This window comes from Cydia splendana, chromosome 20 (assembly GCF_910591565.1).
Source record: "Cydia splendana chromosome 20, ilCydSple1.2, whole genome shotgun sequence".
In the NCBI taxonomy this organism is placed as follows: Eukaryota; Metazoa; Arthropoda; class Insecta; order Lepidoptera; family Tortricidae; genus Cydia; species Cydia splendana.
This window is the reverse complement of record NC_085979.1, coordinates 6174801-6194469: the sequence shown is the minus strand read 5'-3', so window position 1 is coordinate 6194469 and position 19669 is coordinate 6174801. Positions and strand designations below refer to the sequence as shown.

The following is a 19669-nucleotide window of genomic DNA, read 5'->3' as shown; positions in this document are numbered from 1 at the left end:
CGTATAAAATTATCAAAAAAATGTATATAGGATGATTCATGAGACGTGAGCAGGACTTATCCTGCACACTCAGTAACTGATAATTGATCGATCACCGTCGTATTTAGGAGAAACGACAACACTTTTTCCTATTTTTTAACTTTTTGGTGAGGGCAAATTTAATTCTCAACAATCATGGTCAACCCTACAGGACCTAATTAATAAACATAAAACCTCTTTAACCGTAATGGCATTTTGATTACGAAGAAAATAAATTGTCAAACTGGAGTGAGATACGAGTTTTCAAAAGTAACCAGACCGTGATGACAGTAATGACATTCAATTTGACACAGAATATCGGTAGTTTAGTATTCTAATTTTAGGGTGACCATGCATGTCGTAAAAAAATTAATAACTTTTTTTTTTCAACACGACTAGAAAATTAACGTTAAGCTCACTAATACTGCTACGAAACAGTTGCTTATAATTAACGATATACGCAGTGTTGGTCCTGCTCACGTCTCCTGAATCACCCTGTATATATGGATAAATGATTTTATTATTTTTATATAATTTTGACCAAACATCATCAAACATCAAACATCAACATTTATTCAGCAAATAGGCCACAAGGGCACTTTTACACGTCATCATTGAATTTACATACAAGCAAAAATAATAACATCAACAATTTTATAAAATAAAACTAACAATTCAATCTAACGTAGGATTATTACAATTACTAAGAGATGTATAATTATGGTCTCTTAATGTCGAATTACATAAAAAATACAGATACAAAACACAAAAAAAAATCTATAATATTTAGAGGTGTAAATGTCTCTAGGTGTCAGAACTATAAGATTATATAGTTTATCAAGTTATCCTTAGAGATGTATAGGGTCTCCAAGAGTCAATATCCTGTATAATTAATACATTCATTAAGAGAAAAGAAACATACGAGAGCAGAATGAGGCGTCTCACTGTAATTAATAAATAAAAATCAAGTTACTAAGTATAATAGCTTGTGTTAGCTTAAACAGACCAGTCTCCACAAACAGCACCCGTTCACGAGTATGACGCGTATCTCAGCCATCGCCTCCCTCAACCTTCATTCGGGAAAGTGGCGACCCGATCAACGACGCCACCGTAAGCAAAGACTTTTAAGCGAGCATGACATGTTCAAGCTTCCGGCCTATAATAATATTAAAATAGTAATAACATGTAACAGTAAGACACGACATTTTGTGCTCGTATGTTACATAAAAAGACAGTATAGCTTCACATAATTACTAGCCTAAGTTGACTTAGAGATGTAAAGGTCTCTAAGTGTCAGAAACATTAAAAATATAGGTATGTACAATCAAAAATAAAAATAAAATAAATAAATAAATACTTAGAGATGTATAAGGTCTCCAAGTGTCCAAAACTAAAATTAAATTAAACAATTTAATCAAGCGAGAACATCATTGTCTCATGTGTCAATTCTACTGGACACTAGCATATTTAATTCACAATGTAAAAAAAAAACAACTTATTATACTAATGAAATCAAGCTACCTGCTTAAAGGCATCTCTATCGTTTATAAAATCATTTACAGTGTAGTACGCCTTACTTAACAAGGAGCGCTTAATGTGCGACTTAAATTTGTGAAGTGGTAAATTCACTACATCAGTGGGGACTTTGTTATAAAAACGTGTACAGTTCCCGACGAAAGACGTACTAACCTTACGGAGGCGGTGGGCGGGCACAGCAAGCTTATGTTTGTTTCTAGTGTTATAGTTATGGATATCACTGTTAACCTTGAATTCGTGGATGTTTTTCCGAACATACATAATATTCTCTAGTATGTATTGAGATGCAACGGTAAGAATGTTAACTTCTTTGAATTTCTCTCTTAGGGATACTCGAGCGCCCAGTCCATAGATGGAACGTACAGCTCGTTTTTGCAGCACAAATATTGTCTGAATATCTGCCGCTTTTCCCCACAACAGAATTCCATAAGACATAACACTATGGAAGTAACTAAAGTATACCAGCCTGGCCGTCTCTACGTTTGTTAGCTGTTTGATTCTCCTCACTGCATAGGCTGCTGAACTAAGTTTTCCGGCTAGAGTGCCTATATGTGCATGCCATTGCAGTTTGGAGTCTAGAGTGACTCCCAGGAAAACAGTTCGATCCTCAAATTCCAGCGTATCACCTTTTATTTTAATCTTGCTGTTATTTACCTGCTTGACGTTAGATAGCGTAAACTTGATGCATTTGGTTTTCTTGGCGTTCAAAAGCAAATTGTTTGCCGTAAACCAGTTTACTATGGTTGATAGCGCGTCATTAATGCTCTCGAAGCTATTTTCCTTTCTGTCCACTTTAAATATAAGGGAAGTGTCATCTGCAAATAACACTATATCATGTCTATCTTGCCTTGACCCATGTTCATTCACTAATATCTATGTGTTAAAATTGTTAAATATGAAACGGTGTCGTCACGCCATCTAGCCGAGCATAGGCTAAAGATGTGTGCGCCATCTATCCGAGAATGACTTTTTCTTGATTTCCGAGGCACGTTTTTTCCTTAGACTTTATCATGAATCTAGTATTAAACTGGATTGGGCATGAGTGGTGGGGATAACTGACAGAACGGGATAGTCTTACGTATCTTTCAGTAGGAGTAGCAGAGAAAGCGCTATTATTGTTGGTCCTTATCACAGTCTCACATATTTTTTTTCCCCCACCATTTTTTTAGTATGGATAATGGTCACTAATGGTGGGCAACAAATGAATTCGACCAATCACAGTGTCGCATTTGCGTATGTTTTGTCCCTCACGGAGGCACGCGTATACCACTTCTATACGATCCTACCTTCTATGGAGTTTATTCATCTTATACGAAGTTACATATGAAATGAAATGAAATGAAATGAAAATGAAATGAAAACATTTATTTTCAGGCAACTATTGGCCCATAGATAAATACCTTAAAACTAGCATACATATTATTACAAAATATATCTTAAAACTAAAAACACAATTATGGCTGCGATGCAGTTCGCAACCCCGCAGTGTCAGGGAGCCGGCCGCGGAACCGCCGGAACTTGACACCCTTCGGCCAAAACTCCTCCTTGGTGAAGGTCGCTAGATGTTCAGTCGGAACGCTCAGCACAAAAGAATTAAAATTCACACTGTGTCGAGATTCCAACTTCACGACCCTCAGGATGAATCCGGACTTGGCTCGTACATACTTCACGATCTCCTCGACCTTCGTAAGACATATGTCTTTGTAACAACGAATTTCCCCACTGAGAGGTCGTCGTTGTTCAAAAATACTAAAATTTCTTCACGATGTTTTCCTGGGGTGGCCTACTCGTTCATACTAGTTAAGGAATCTACGTCGACATATCGTTCGCGTGTTCTAGAAAATCACCTCGAAGGACCAGCGCCATCTCTCGACAAATTGGGTAGACTTTGGAAACAGGCGTAGTGGGTGTGGGTTCTGACCATGTTTATTATGCACAAACTTGGCAGTCAGAATAATGTGCGTGTTTTATAATTTATAACAGTTCATGTGCGGCGACGGGTCGTGCGTGCCGGGCGTGTGGGTGTGCGACGCGGACGCGGACTGCGCGGACGGCTCCGACGAGGGCGCGCACTGCGCCGCGCGCATGTGCCCGCCGAGGCACTTCCGCTGCGCCTCCGGCCGCTGCATCCCGAGAGACTGGCAGTGCGACGCCGAGGTCAGCGAGACTAGTTTATGCAACTGATACATATGGTCTTATTATGAAACTCGCATCGCTCGTGTTTTAATGCCTAATTATAATATATACAGTGTAATTTTTCTACTACAACGCAATAGCTTAATTTAAAAAAAATTTAATGGTGGCAAAATACACGTCCCGTCATATTTGTCAAATATGTCGAAGGGTGGTATTCCACCCGTGCAATTTCTCTGTCCAATGTGCATTGCGTCTCACTCTCTCATTAAGCAAAATGTAAGACGCGAATACACATTGTACCAAGATACAAACATCCATGATTCAGGAACAAATATCTGTGCTCATCACACAAATAAATGCCCTTACCGGGATTCGAACCCAGGACCATCGGCTTCACAGGCAGAGTCACTGCCCACTAGGCCAGATCAGTCGTTTATATTGATTGATTGTGTTTAGGCGGACTGTCCGCTCCGCGAAGACGAGGCTGACTGCGGCACCGGCGCGCGGCCCGGGTGTGAGGCGACGTACTTCCGGTGCGCGGACGGACGCTGCATCCCGGGCCGCTGGCGCTGCGACTTCGAGGACGACTGCGGCGATTTCAGCGACGAGCTGCACTGCGAGCCCCGGAACTGCTCCGAGACCGAGTTCAGGTTGGTCTCTCTTCTTCCGGTGCGCGGACGGACGCTGCATCCCGGGCCGCTGGCGCTGCGACTTCGAGGACGACTGCGGCGATTTCAGCGACGAGCTGCACTGCGAGCCCCGGAACTGCTCCGAGACCGAGTTCAGGTTGGTCTCTCTTCTTCCGGTGCGCGGACGGACGCTGCATCCCGGGCCGCTGGCGCTGCGACTTCGAGGACGACTGCGGCGATTTCAGCGACGAGCTGCACTGCGAGCCCCGGAACTGCTCCGAGACCGAGTTCAGGTTGGTCTCTCTTCTTCCGGTGCGCGGACGGACGCTGCATCCCGGGCCGCTGGCGCTGCGACTTCGAGGACGACTGCGGCGATTTCAGCGACGAGCTGCACTGCGAGCCCCGGAACTGCTCCGAGACCGAGTTCAGGTTGGTCTCTCTTCTTCCGGTGCGCGGACGGACGCTGCATCCCGGGCCGCTAACGACTAAACTGGACTAAACGAGAACTAAACTTTGAAACAAACGTAATGTAAATTACTTGAACACAATTAAAAAAGTAGCGGAAATAAATTACACTTCTTGAAACAAATTTTAAAAGTAGCTGCCACTATGAACTTTTTAGTTTTTTGACTAATAATGTATAAGATTTTTTTTATGTCATTTTTCCTAAGTATCGTTCAACGTTATAGATGTTCCAACGGCGAGTGCATACGTGGCGCCCTACGTTGCTCCGGAGCGGCGGAATGTGCGGACGGTTCCGACGAGACTGGCTGCGCGCCTTTATGCGCTGCTAGAGCCAGACCGTGCGGCAGACACAAGGACTGTGTGTTACGGTATGTACAACGCCATATAGTTTATAGGTGTAGCAACAGAAAATGCGGACGGGTGCGGGATCGATTGAACGCTGGAGAGAGTCTCGGTCACGAGATAGACAAACCGTCCTTTAGTACCAATATTAGACTTACTACTTGCACCATCCTACTAATCCGGGGTTAACCGGTTAAACCTGCAGTTACCATGGTTACTAGTTTAACCCCGGGTTAGTGGGATGGTGCAAGTGGCGTTTAGCCCTTTCAACCTCATCGAACGTTTTTCCAATTCCAGCGAATGGTGGTGCGACGGGTCGGTGGACTGCGCGGACGGCTCGGACGAGGAGGCGTGCGCGGCGCCGCCCGCGCCCTCGTGCGGCGCGCGCCTCGCCTGCGCCGGCGCCCCCTGCGCGCCCGCCGCCTGGCGCTGCGACGGCCGCCGGGACTGCGTGGCGGGGGGAGACGAGGAGGGGTGCGAGCGGCACGCCTGTCAGCCGCCGATGTTCAGGTAAACAAAACCCTATTGCTGTAATATCTGTAGGTACCGACAAAACCCTATTGCTGTGATATCTGTCCTCCTCCTCCTCCTCCTCGCGTCGTGTTCCTTATTGCTGAGGGTCGTGAAATCCCCGTGGGATCAGATTCTCTTTGACAGTGTCCCGCCATCTGTGCCTGTTTTTGGCATCGTGAAGCGCGACATGCAGTTATGTGTCCAGGGTAGAACGGACTTGATCTGCCATCAACCTTGCCATAAACTATGAGTTGTTCAAGATTATGACCTTGTTTCTTATGTGGCTGAAAAACTCCAGCGTCCTGCGTAGACAAATGGTTGAGAGTCTGGGTTCGATGTTGAGTTCGCGTAAGATTTATCGCGACCTATTTGTGCGAAAAGCAGTCCGTCTGTAGCTACCGAAAAAACCCTACTGCTGTGAGAACTGCACAACTAGATGGCAGCATTATAGTGCGCCGGGGCGATGCGCGCCGCATGGGGTTGCGACGGGAGACGGTAAAATATAGCGGGGGGAGATGAAGAGGGGTGAGAGGGATATGCCAGGCAACCGCCTATGTTTAAAAAAACAAATACTGTGAAATGGCTTAAACATAGCTTAAATGGGTTAAGGTCGGTTGCACCAAACCGTTTGTCACCGTTTTAATATTCACTAAATTTGGTTGTATGGAAAATTTCATAGTTCTCTGCCGCTTGACGTTGATCAGTCTGTTAACTGTGATTGGTGCAACTGGCCCTTAATCTATTCTCTCTTAGATCAACTTTATATATTGGTAATCAACTTGTGCATGGTCCACAGATGCGGCAACGATTCGTGCCTGCCGTCCGCCCTGCTCTGCGACGGCTACGTCGACTGTCCCGACGGCTCAGACGAGAACTCCATGATGTGTACGTACTACACCATTTGTGACGTTCCACGGTTAAAGGTACCTTATGGCCGTCGGCGCTTACCAATACGATGACGAATTATCCAAACGCGATGTAAGCGTCAACCGCTATGAGGTACATTGAACCGCTTGTCCGCTACTGGCTAAAGATTGCGGTGCGATTTTGGTGCTTTTCATATGTAAAATTTAGTACGATATATGCCTGGGGTAATATCGTAATGCAAAATTTAGATGTTTAAAAACAAGAAGTACAAGAACGAGAAACTCGTACCATGTAAATGTTTATCTATATATACAAATATATATACCGGATTAGCAAGCTGAAGTGGCAATGGGCAGACCACATTGCACGCAGAGAAGATGGCCAATGGGGTCGAAAAGTGCTCGAGTGGAGACCACGGACTAGCAAGCGCAGCGTAGGACGTCCACCCACAAGATGGACAGACGACCTTGTTAATGTCGCCGGAGGACGCTGGATGCGGGTCACTTCCAACCGGCACGTATGGAGGTCCAAGGGGGAGGCCTATGTTCAGCAGTGGACGTCTTATGGCTGAGATGATGATGATGAATGAATCCCTATTTCCCTTGGTCACGGCATCGTGAACGGCTTTTTTCACCAATTTCGCTGATTCTTTTTGTGTTGTGTTTGTTAATGTCAGGAGAAGGTTCTTATGAAAGAAAAAGTTAAGTGCAAATAAAATGGAGTGGAGGCAGATCTCCGGGAGCTCGGTGTCAGTGAAAGCAGGCGTGAATCCGCGCCGGACCGGGTAAAATGGCGTGCTCTTGTGTCGGAGGCCAAAACTCATTTTGGGTCATTGCGCCAAACTATACTCTGTATCTTTAGGTATTTAAATAAAAGTAAACAAAATCTACCCTCAAATGGCTCCTTAAGCTAGTTGAGGGTAGATGAAAACATTACATGATCAAATAATGTAGGTTAAAGTCAGGTCGTTCAGTGACAGATCCAGGCGGTTTTGTATTTGGTTGGTTAACCAATAAATGTTATAACTACCCGAAAATGTACAAATTGTCTGTTTACTTTTACTTAAATACCTAAAGATACAGACTATAGTAAGTAGTAAATAAAATAGATAGATATAGGTAGGTGGAACGAAGTTCGCCGTGTCATCTAGTTATACATATAATTGTTTACAGGCAGCAGACGTTCATCGGAGTCGGTGTGCGACTCGGACGAGCGCATGTGCGGCGACGGCCGCTGCGTGCCCGCAACCGCAGACTGCGACACCGGTGCGTATTACACACATTATACATTATGTTTAGGAGAGTTACTTATACACGCGTGTTGGGTTATTATTTAACTTTATACCGCACCCTGTAGCGCCATCTAGTTGCGTTGCCGAAAATCATTCTACATCAATTCGTTTTTGATCAAATCAGCAGAGAATCAATATTTAATTCTAATTTTAAAATTTTTAAGCCATGGACCAAAATATTGGACAGGTGGAATACCCAAGATGTAGTGCGCTCAAAGTTTACTCAATTGATCACTAGATGTCGCTGTCACTACCGTAAACTAGCGAACGAAGTGTCGACGTAACTTATACTAGAGTTTGATTCAAATAATCTATCGATTAGTGTTGTCCATAACACTTATTTGTTTTAGGTAATTTTTGATGTCTGATGCGTCATTTAAGACGTCATAGACTCGTGATTTAAATGAAAGTATACCGGGTGTGGCCTGTAATATGAGTAAAAAATTAAACTGTAGACTGTACTCCTCATACTGACCAACATTTGTTCAGAGACTTTTAAAAATAACTTGTGGTTTGATTTTTAATACACTTTAAAGTTTATTCTAAGACGTTATGTATTGCGAATTTTGTTATGTTTTAGACGTGACAAGCGACGTCAATCACAATGATATGCCGTGGCGATGGCGTCTAAATACTTCATAATTTTAAAAGTTGTTGAACAAAAGTGTTACCGTTTGCTCGTGTTACAGGCCACACCCGGTATAAGGGTGGTATTCCACCTATCCAATTTCTTTGTCCAATGTGTATTTGCGTCTCATATTTTGCTTTAATGAGAGAGTGAGACGTACTGACATTGGACAGATGGAATACCACCCTAAGCGACAGCGACATTGGCGAGGTAAGCAATAACAGATAATTTATTGTACGCAGGCGAAGAAGGCCCGTGCACTTGGCGCTCATGTTCACAGGTGTGCATACCGAAGCACGCACACAACCACACTTGCAAGTAAGTACCTACACAGCCGGCAATATGTCAATATCATTCATTGTAAGTTTTCATGGCCTCCTAGCCTAGTCGGTAGTAACCCTGCCTACGAAGCAGGAGGTCCCGGGTTGGAATCCTGGTAAGGGCATTTATTTGTGTGTTCATCACAAATATTTGTTCCTGAGTTATGGATGTTTTCTATGTATAAAAGTATTTATATATATTTGTATATTATACAGGGTGATCAATCCAAATGGGTCAGTATGGAGAAGTCAGAAACTATTAGAGATAGCGAAATCTGTTCTTAGGAACCATGGCGTCGATTTTAGATTTAATAATAATGGCATTCATTTTTTTTTAATCTATCATACATAACCGGGATTCGAACCTGGTCAATATTATTTATGTAATCGCGTGTAGTGTTTGTTTGTATGGCAACTTTTGAACGATGCGTGATAGGTGGGGGGTGCTCGACCAAATATCATAGAGGGCCCCAAGACAAAACAAACTACATAAAAAAATATACAAAATGGCCGACTTTTTTTTTTTAATTTTTTCAAGTTGGTCCGAGCGCGCTGAGATTTGGCATGCGGCAAGCCTGGGTGCCCAAAATTACCATGACAAAATTTTTAGACAGTTGAATGTTTCACAGATGATATATTTCTGTTGCCGCTATAACAACAAATACTAAAAACAGAATATAATAAATATTGAAGTGGGGCTCCCATACAACAAACGTGATTTTTTTCCCGTTTTTTGCGTAATGGTACGGAACCCTTCGTGCGCGAGTCCGACTCGCTTTTGGCCGGTTTTATATGTTTTAATTTATATTTATTACTCAAAAAAAAAATTAATGACTTTATTTTTTTATAGATGCTTGGAAGGCTACAAACATAGACAATTGCCGGATAACACTTGGAGTTGCGAAGCGATTGGTAAGCACCTATACGATACTACCTACCTTACCTATCTACCTTACCCTACTTTCCCCTAACTACCTATACCTACATATACACGGTGCAAAAAACATAACTGCATTCCCGTTGCCAGGGAGGTTTTGCGATTATACTGAGCAACTTTTACTATGGGAGCAACCACGAAATCGCGAAAAAAAAATTACCCTCCCATAGAAAATGGACCAGCCAAAATGTATTCATATTCAATTCTTTATTGCAGATAACAAATGATCCATATTAAATTAAAATAATTAAAATTACGTACTCAATAAAAAAAAATAAAAAAAAATGGGAACACTTAAAAAATATTAAAATAATTAAATGAAACAGCCAATTTTTTTTCCGCGATTTGGGGTTGGTGTTGATCCCATAGTAAGAATTGCACAGTATAATCCCAAAACCTCCCTGGCAACGGGAATGCAGTTATTTTTTAGCCAACCTGTATACCTGTGGTAGATGGGTATTTATAGGCTAATTCGCCAGTAACTGGCCACCGGCCAATAACTGGCCACTCTAAACTAAAAATGAATTCTATTCACCTATACTTAAACATAATTCATTTTAGTATAAGGTTTCAATAACTGCTGGCCAGCCTTCAATAACTAACCACCTTATACTAAAATGAATTCTGTTTATAGGCGAATAAAAATCATTTTTAGTTTAGGGTGGCCAGTTACTAATAGGTGGCCAGTTACTGCCGAAATACCCACCCGCTTATTTTAAGAAGACATTCGACTATTTCATGAACTTGGCAATGCTCCAATGCCCTGGGTAGGGATCGAACCAGCGTCTTCGGCATTTGCGGCAGGCGCCATAACTAGGCCTCCGTCACACGCTCAAGGCCACGCGCTATATGCCTACCGCTCGGCGTATCGTCGACGATACAACAGACAGAGGGCCGCCGAACGCTCGTCTGAACGCTCGCACCGCACGTTTCCCGCGCTTACGCTTCGAAATGCCGAAACCACGTAATTATTGTGCAGTAAATGGGTGTAAAAGTCAAAAAACAAAGGAAAAAGCCTATAATAAAGATTCATCTTTTTATGGCGGGCTAAAGGACCCAACTAAAACGTTTAAGAATTATATTGAAGGGTTAGAAAAAGTATTTTTAAATAATTTTGACGACGTAATAATTAATCGGCCTGGTAGCACCGTATTACAACTTTAAAAACCGTTGATTTTCCGTTGCTTTGCTCCTGAGTATTTATTAAAATTATTTACGCAATTTAGGATATTTACAACTATAAAATTTAATAACAGAGAATTCCGAGAAGGGAAAAAAATATAAATCATTATATAAAACTAAAACATATTTGATTGACTAATAAAAAATATGGTTGATCCGCAACATTCGTTTTATTACAATAATCATCATAGGTAGATGCCTACAACCCTAGCGCATTCTTACGATGACGCGTTAGCACGTGACTCGCACGGCGGGCAACACAGTCTCGACTCTTTGTGCGCGTACTTATGGTACATTTCTTCTTGTCCTGAGCAGCAGGTATTATTATTAAGGTTTTGTAGGCTATTATAGCGTAGGTATTTTCGCTTTTGTTTGGCAATGAAGTATCTGTTACGTAGTAACTATTTATTAATCTGTGCCATAACCACTAGGCTACCTGAATCACGGTGGTATCAGTTGACTTTCTTGAGTGCAATTGTTCGCTGGAGGCTTTGGTAACTTTTTAGGGTTCCGTACCCAAAGGGTAAAAACGGGACCCTATTACTAATACTCCGCTGTCCGTCCGTCTGTCTGTCTGTCACCAGGATGTATTTCATGAACCGTGATAGGCGGTTGAAATATTCACACATGATGTATTTCTGTTGCCGCTATAACAACAAATACTAAAAACAGAATACAATAAATATTTAATAGGGGTTATTACTGCAATGTTCTGCTGCCAGAGTGCAGCACTACCGACTCTAGTAAATTCATAGACTAACTTATACATATACATACTGTGCCTCAAACTGTTTTTTGGCAAGTTTTCACAGACAATAAAATATGACATTGATGCATCGAGGCAGTTTTTTAACAAGGGCCTACCGGTAAACGCGAAAATCGAAATTTAGTTATCTGCCTCTTTATTGCTCGAATATGCAAGAGTGATAGAGAGGCAGAAACCGAACTTTCGATTGTCGTGTTTCACGGTAGGTCATGTGATTGACGTAGTGACGCATGATGTGTCATTGATGTTTGTTTACTGTATGTGCTAGTTGTGCCACCTACGCAGAGCCATGCCTAATATTCCCTATTGGGGCTCCCATACAACAAACGTGAAACGCACTTGGCCGGTTTTCTTTCGTATATGAGATCCGTTTTAAAACTTTGTTTTGTTTTAATCATTTTCACAATTCTATTGGTTTTTCACATTGAATATTTCATTTTAGGTGAGAAGGCACAAGCAATAGTGGCTGTCAACGGGTCACTCCGCGCTTGGGAGCTTACGAAGAGAGAAAAGGACTCGCGGGTGCTGTATATAGCGGGTGACGAAAGGTATGCAATTTTAATAAGTTTGAAAATTGTGACCTGTAATACCTTATTACCAATAAGTGTGACGTTTTCAACCAAATATCGATAAGGTTGATTTCAAATTGAAGCTCTATGGAAATAGCGCCTTATTGACAACCGACAACAGTACCCTTTTGGTTGAAAATGGCACAAATGATGTCTATGTCTAATTTTCTTGATATAGAGACAGGTTATGTATTGTAAATTATTTCTCATTGAAAAATCAATAACCTATCTTTGTAACCTTTTGAACGCCAAGAACAAAAAGCCGTCTTAACTAGTCGTGCCCACAGCGCCATGAACACATAAGTGTTATGGCGTACGCTGTCAAAGTAACCTTCACACTTTCAAGTAAGGTTTACATTAGCTAGCTTGCGCCTGTGACGTTGGCGTGTGAGTGACATTTTTGTTTATAACTTAAAGCGTTCAAAGACAAAGCGGTCATTAAACATTTACACAGACTTTGTGTTAAAACAGGGGGGCAAAACTGTTCCTTTCGGGCTTTCTCGGCCCCGTTCGGCTCAGCACTGCTCCTAGCAATTATTAGGGTTGGCACAAATTGACGTCCCTTTGCGTGTAAGACCACAGACAAGATAATGACTTAATTTTTACAACCCTAAATAGCCGAAAGGGATAGTGCCATACATTAGACAGAGACTGCATGATTCGTCCCTGAATCGCTGTCAAACTTCGGTTTTGTAGGAAGTATATTTTCTGTACGGTAGTACTATTAACTTATTCTGTGGTTAAAATTTCTTGTTTGTTCCAGTACCGAAATAACATCAATCACAACTGCCCTTGTTGGTAACTCCTGGCTCGTATGGTGGTCGGACACTTCAGGAAAACTGTCAACTATAGACGCCACACACGCGCTGCAAGCGGACTCTATCACCGTCGTCCGCCCGCCCGTCAGGGTCATAGTGAGTACAATGCTATACAATACAACTGTACGCTACACGCGGAAACAACTACCGCCGTGTCAGGGTCATAGTGAGTACATTACTATACTATACAACACAATGGAGTTTGCAACTGTCAAATGTTTGCATAGATGGCGCCATCATAGCTTGGTCCTTTTTCTATGAGATTTGGCTTAAAGGGCTGGCATTCAGGGCATAAAATTCCATTAAAAAAAATTACGATTCTGGGGATTGGCAGGGCAAACTATGCTGGCGCCATCTGCTAAATGCTTCGACCGGCCAACCCCATTGGTTGTTGTGACACTTCGACTCAAGTGTCGACTATAGACGTCTCCTACGCGCTACAAGCAGACAACACCCAGCATCATATGTATTTTTTAGGGTTCCGTACCCAAAGGGTAAAACGGGACCCTATTACTAAGACTTCGCTGTCCGTCCGTCCGTCTGTCACCAGGCTGTATCTCACGAACCGTGATAGCTAGACAGTTGAAATTTTCACAGATGATGTATTTCTGTTGCCGCTATAACAACAAATACTAAAAACAGAATAAAATAAAGATTTAAATGGGGCTCCCATACAACAAACGTGATTTTTGACCAAAGTTAAGCAACGTCGGGAGTGGTCAGTATTTGGATGGGTGACCGTTTTTTTTTTTGCTTTTTTTTTGTTTTTTTTTTTTTGCATTATGGTACGGAACCCTTCGTGCGCGAGTCCGACTCGCACTTGCCCGGTTTTTTTATCTTAACTTTATCACATTATAAAGTAATTGAATATTTACAGGTTCAAGATACGGCTATTATACGGGGTGTGACCTTCGACTGGGTGTCTGGACGTCTGTACTACACGGCCGTTACTAAAGGTAGGGTGTTTGTACCCCATGTACGTACAGTCACCTGCAATAATATGTTACACAACGAAGGCCGCAAAAATATCTGACACGGGCTTATTTGTAGAGCTATAAGAGCGTGTCACATATTTCTGCGGCCTTCGAAGAGTAACATATTATTGCAGGTGACTGTACAATATGTTGCCCCACCCTTGTAGTCTGCCTAGGTACTCAATTAAACTTAAACACCTTTGCAAAATACCATGGATGCATCGAATAAATGATTATGATTATGTTTACAGCCTGGACCCAAACGGGCATTGTGGAGTTTTAGCTAAAACTTATTGTTAAATAATATTTTCACCTCAGCAGCTCGAACAAGGGTACTTTGCTTCTTAAAAACAGTGAGCAAAATCGCATTTTGCTCACTGAGTCATTTTGTCTCACTCAGTGAGCAAAATCGCATTTTGCTCACTGAGTGAGACAAAATGACATTCGAGTGACCTTTATAGTCATTTCAACATGCGGGGTCTAATACAAGTTCGATATACTTGGGTTCTATTATCTCTGTCCCTCTAGGTATGTTCTCACTGCTTAGGGTGAAAAATTTTGTGTACTACACGAGATCAAAGTTATTTACATCTCGTGCGCTTTTGAATCCCTTACTACGCTCAAGATTCTAAATTAGATTCACTCGCTACGCTCGTGAATCTATTATAGAATCTTTCGCTTGCACGGGACTCAAAATAAGCACTCGAAGAAATATCAAACTTTGATCTCTTGTTGTACAAATAACTATTCTCCATACATAGAGTAATGCACCAGTAACTGGCCGGTTTTAGTAACTTGGCCGCCCTAAACTAAAAATGAATTATATTCACCTATAAATAGAATTCATTTTAGTATAAGGTGGCCAGTTATTGAAAGCTGGCCAGTTATTGAAACCTTATACTAAAATGAATTCTGTCTGTAGGTGAATAGAATTCATTATTAGTTTAGGACGGCCAGTTACTAAAACCGGCCAGTTACTGGCGGATTACCCTACAATGAATTTTTAAATGTTTTGTAAATAATTGTTGAAGGCGGAGACGGCGAGGGATATTCGCATGGCGGTTACGGCGCGGTGTACGTGTGCGCGCCGGACGGCCGGCGGCGCGTCACGCTCATGCGGCGCAAGAACGCCGAGCCGGACGATATCCTCATACATAACGCCACCAGGTTCGATACAGATTTAGTTCTAGCGAGGGATATTCGCACGGCGGTTACGGCGCGGTGTACGTGTGCGCGCCGGACGGCCGGCGGCGCGTCACGCTCATGCGGCGCAAGAACGCCGAGCCGGACGATATCCTCATACATAACGCCACCAGGTTCGATACAGATTTAGTTCTAGCGAGGGATATTCGCACGGCGGTTACGGCGCGGTGTACGTGTGCGCGCCGGACGGCCGGCGGCGCGTCACGCTCATGCGGCGCAAGAACGCCGAGCCGGACGATATCCTCATACATAACGCCACCAGGTTCGATACAGATTTAGTTCTAGCGAGGGATATTCGCACGGCGGTTACGGCGCGGTGTACGTGTGCGCGCCGGACGGCCGGCGGCGCGTCACGCTCATGCGGCGCAAGAACGCCGAGCCGGACGATATCCTCATACATAACGCCACCAGGTTCGATACAGATTTAGTTCTAGCGAGGGATATTCGCACGGCGGTTTCGGCGCGGTGTACGTGTGCGCGCCGGACGGCCGGCGGCGCGTCACTCTCATGCGGCACAAGAACGCTGAGCCAGACGATATCCTCATACATAACGCCACCAGGTTCGATACATTTATTTAGTTCTATCTAGTTTTTGCCAACGTAATATCAAGAATTGCACAAACGTTTTTCCGAAGGCAAATGTCACCTAACCTTCAAACGTAGTTGCGATCAACCGCTTCATGCGTATAGCGCCGCGGGCGTGTTGTCATATATTTTGAACAACCGCGCTCCTAGCCATCATTGCGGTTAACCGCTAGTGCGTATAGGGCCTTAGACGTACCGTAACGTAGACTTCATTAGGTTTCTTTACGTCTTCCTTCAACAAATAGCGAAATAGCGCTTGACTCATTAGAGCTACATCAATCGCTGCATAAGTCGGCGCTCCGAATTTCAAATTAACACCTAATCATGGTATAATAATATACTCCGCCTGGTACTCCATTCCGAGATTCGCGTATGACCTAACTGACACGCGCCTACGTCATCATGCTGTTTACAGGTTCTCAAACTTTGAAATGTGGGAGAATTTTAACCAACGGTGAAAATTATTTTAACGGCATTAATTTTAAGTTATTCATAGTAAAATAAAACAAATCTAATGTATTAAATTAAACTTTATTTATCTATACAAGACAAACGTTTAAAAAACTAATTCACAGTTACACATTAATTACCAAGCTTACGACGTGAAAAGTTTGGAAAACACTGCGACTGCTGACACTGAGCGAGAAGGAAATAACAATTAACACGCGTTCGACAAGGATGACGGTCAGGGCATGAAGTTATCTAGATCCGAATTGTCAAATGTCCACAGAGCTATCCTGTGTTGCCAGTAGTATAAACAGAATTACCCGAAACTCTGAAATTTCTTTCGTGAATCGGAAGATATTGCTAACGAGTAATTAAAAAAGACGTGTTATTGTAAAATTTAAGCTAAAATACATATAAATGAAAATTATAAAATTATTGTGACACGGCACTTTGTATGGTTAGTTCAGTTTAACGTTTTTAGGATTGTCTCGAATATAGTGTAGTTTTGTTCTATGGCAAGGAAGTCTTTGATGTAGCAACAATATACATGACGGGCATTCAGCCAATAGGAAACAAATTGAAGTTGATGGTGTTGCTACTTCAAATTAAATCCTAAATTTATGGAATAATATTAATAAATATTTAAATCAAAAACTTAATTTATAAATACAAAATAGGTTGAAATATATTCAAATAATTGAATATGATTTATTTCTTTGGGTTATACTTGCATATAAAATTATTCCATGAAGTTCATTAGTTACTGTTATTTTGATTGTGTCATCCCAGGGACAGAATGGTTTGAGATCATTTCCTGGCTGGTTTTCGCCCTGGATGGGCATCTTTTATACATAGAACAGTGAAGCGAAGTACATCATGCTCTGTTAGCATCGATCAGAGGCTTGGTTATGCAGTAGCCGCTGCATCCATGAGCTAGGGAGCTCATGCTGTTGTTGTTTTGCCACAAACAGTAAGTAGAATATGATAATATATAGATGTCCTCAGGTGCAACTCCTTGTTGAATCTTTGTTTGACCATTTCGCTTTGTTTCCAGTCTGCTGGTAAAACAATGTTGGTGGGAGGGAGTATCAGAGCTGCGAGATGAGTCCACTCTAGGAATTTCCAGCTGGTGAGAAACTTAGATCATATAATGTCTCTTAGGTTAGCAGAGCACATGCTTCTAGTTATTAATCTTGAATTGTTTCTTTCAGCTGACTGGGGTTTTTCGTTTTTATGTTACTACGTATGTGAAATCAGTTCGCATATCAGAGTATGGAAGTCTGTCCATATTCCTAAAACTTCAAGTGTGTCTGGTGAGCAGTTCGCCATAAGAATTTCGCTCTTCTGCTGGATGGAGGTGACGTCACCTTCAAACTGAGACCTTAGTCCTTCGGCGTTGCTCTGCGGTGTCGGGTCAGATTCCCGCTGCAGCAAATCAGCTCCGGCACAGCGGAGGATCACACGTCGGGCTTGAACTGGTGGAACATTGTTATGAGGTTGGTGTACGCTTTCCTTCCGTCCTAGAAGCATTTCAAAATTTAAAGTTAAAGAATTTAGTAGAATCATATGTGATGGCAAATGATAATTTAGGGACTAACAAATTTAGATAGGTCTGCTTGTAAATCATTTTAGAACCATTTCTGGCACGACCCAGCTCTGTCGTCTGACATTATTAAAATAAGGTGCTTATGCTAGCTTAATGATTTACATGTAGAATAACTGCCCATGTTCGAATTAGTAATAAATGATGTGTCACAAAAACTAACTTTCATTCATGTCCTTTATTGCCCTGAATAGTTGATGGAAATAGGTTTAGCACCTGCTTGAGCTTTTGGTAAGATTTAGTTTTTATTTAATTTAGTAACTTTAATTGTCCGTGAGTTTCCTCAGGGAAAGCCCACAGCCGGGCTAGGAATATTTACGTGACAATTTTTTTAATTAGTTTATTTGTGTGTAAAAATAACCTGTCCTATATATGTTTACTGTTATTAAAAAAACTTTCGAGTCAAAATGTCTGAACTTATTTATACAAAGCTTCTCAATTTTTAAAGCAATTTCTGCACGAGCTTAAAAGCTTTCCGAACTTCGCCTTAACAAAGTGTCAACTCAATTCAATTGCAATACTCATAAAAGCTCAGCTACAATAAAATTTATGTATGAGCACTGAATTATACACTAAAATTACACACTATTTTTAGAATGCTCAGAGAATATGCACAATAATTTAAATTACAGCCTCTTAAGTCTAAATCTCATGCATTAAAAGTAGCCAAATGGTACTAAAGTTTGACACTTTACTTCCTGACAAAAACGTCAGCACATATGTAACTAACTGAAAATTCGAGCATTTACTTCTAAGTTTTTACAAAATTACTGAATATCGTGCAATAATTTAGGCAAAACTCAAAGTGAAACAGCTAAAGCCTATACTTAACGTTGTCAGCGCGTACACAAGCAAAGCACAAGCTCAAAATTTTACCTAAACGTAAGTACTACTAAAACTTTTTTTTACCTATATGTGATGGCAGTGATACAAACTGATTTATGATGGAAATAGAGCTTTAGCTAGCTAGCTATAGAGACGGAATCTGTGGGCGCCAAATTGTCACGTAAATATTCCTAGCCCGGCTGTGGGCTTTCCCTGAGGAAACTCACGGACAATTAAAGTTACTAAATTAAATAAAAACTAAATCTTACCAAAAGCTCAAGCAGGTGCTAAACCTATTTCCATCAACTATTCAGGGCAATAAAGGACATGAATGAAAGTTAGTTTTTGTGACACATCATTTATTACTAATTCGAACATGGGCAGTTATTCTACATGTAAATCATTAAGCTAGCATAAGCACCTTATTTTAATAATGTCAGACGACAGAGCTGGGTCGTGCCAGAAATGGTTCTAAAATGATTTACAAGCAGACCTATCTAAATTTGTTAGTCCCTAAATTATCATTTGCCATCACATATGATTCTACTAAATTCTTTAACTTTAAATTTTGAAATGCTTCTAGGACGGAAGGAAAGCGTACACCAACCTCATAACAATGTTCCACCAGTTCAAGCCCGACGTGTGATCCTCCGCTGTGCCGGAGCTGATTTGCTGCAGCGGGAATCTGACCCGACACCGCAGAGCAACGCCGAAGGACTAAGGTCTCAGTTTGAAGGTGACGTCACCTCCATCCAGCAGAAGAGCGAAATTCTTATGGCGAACTGCTCACCAGACACACTTGAAGTTTTAGGAATATGGACAGACTTCCATACTCTGATATGCGAACTGATTTCACATACGTAGTAACATAAAAACGAAAAACCCCAGTCAGCTGAAAGAAACAATTCAAGATTAATAACTAGAAGCATGTGCTCTGCTAACCTAAGAGACATTATATGATCTAAGTTTCTCACCAGCTGGAAATTCCTAGAGTGGACTCATCTCGCAGCTCTGA

At 41.8% G+C, this 19669-nt stretch overlaps 1 protein-coding gene across 1 annotated transcript in view; it reads left to right on the top strand.

The window, feature by feature from the left end:
* Positions 1-19669, top strand: part of LOC134800627 (prolow-density lipoprotein receptor-related protein 1-like) — a 33589-nt gene that overhangs the window by 11644 nt on the left and 2276 nt on the right. The window contains 15 exon segments of the mRNA XM_063773112.1: positions 3538-3711; positions 4147-4340; positions 4448-4618; positions 4620-4748; positions 5009-5152; positions 5424-5636; positions 6436-6524; positions 7679-7771; positions 8668-8743; positions 9596-9657; positions 12073-12178; positions 12963-13113; positions 13895-13973; positions 15023-15158; positions 15468-15605. Of these exon segments, the coding sequence (XP_063629182.1) occupies positions 3538-3711; positions 4147-4340; positions 4448-4618; positions 4620-4748; positions 5009-5152; positions 5424-5636; positions 6436-6524; positions 7679-7771; positions 8668-8743; positions 9596-9657; positions 12073-12178; positions 12963-13113; positions 13895-13973; positions 15023-15158; positions 15468-15605 (1955 nt within the window).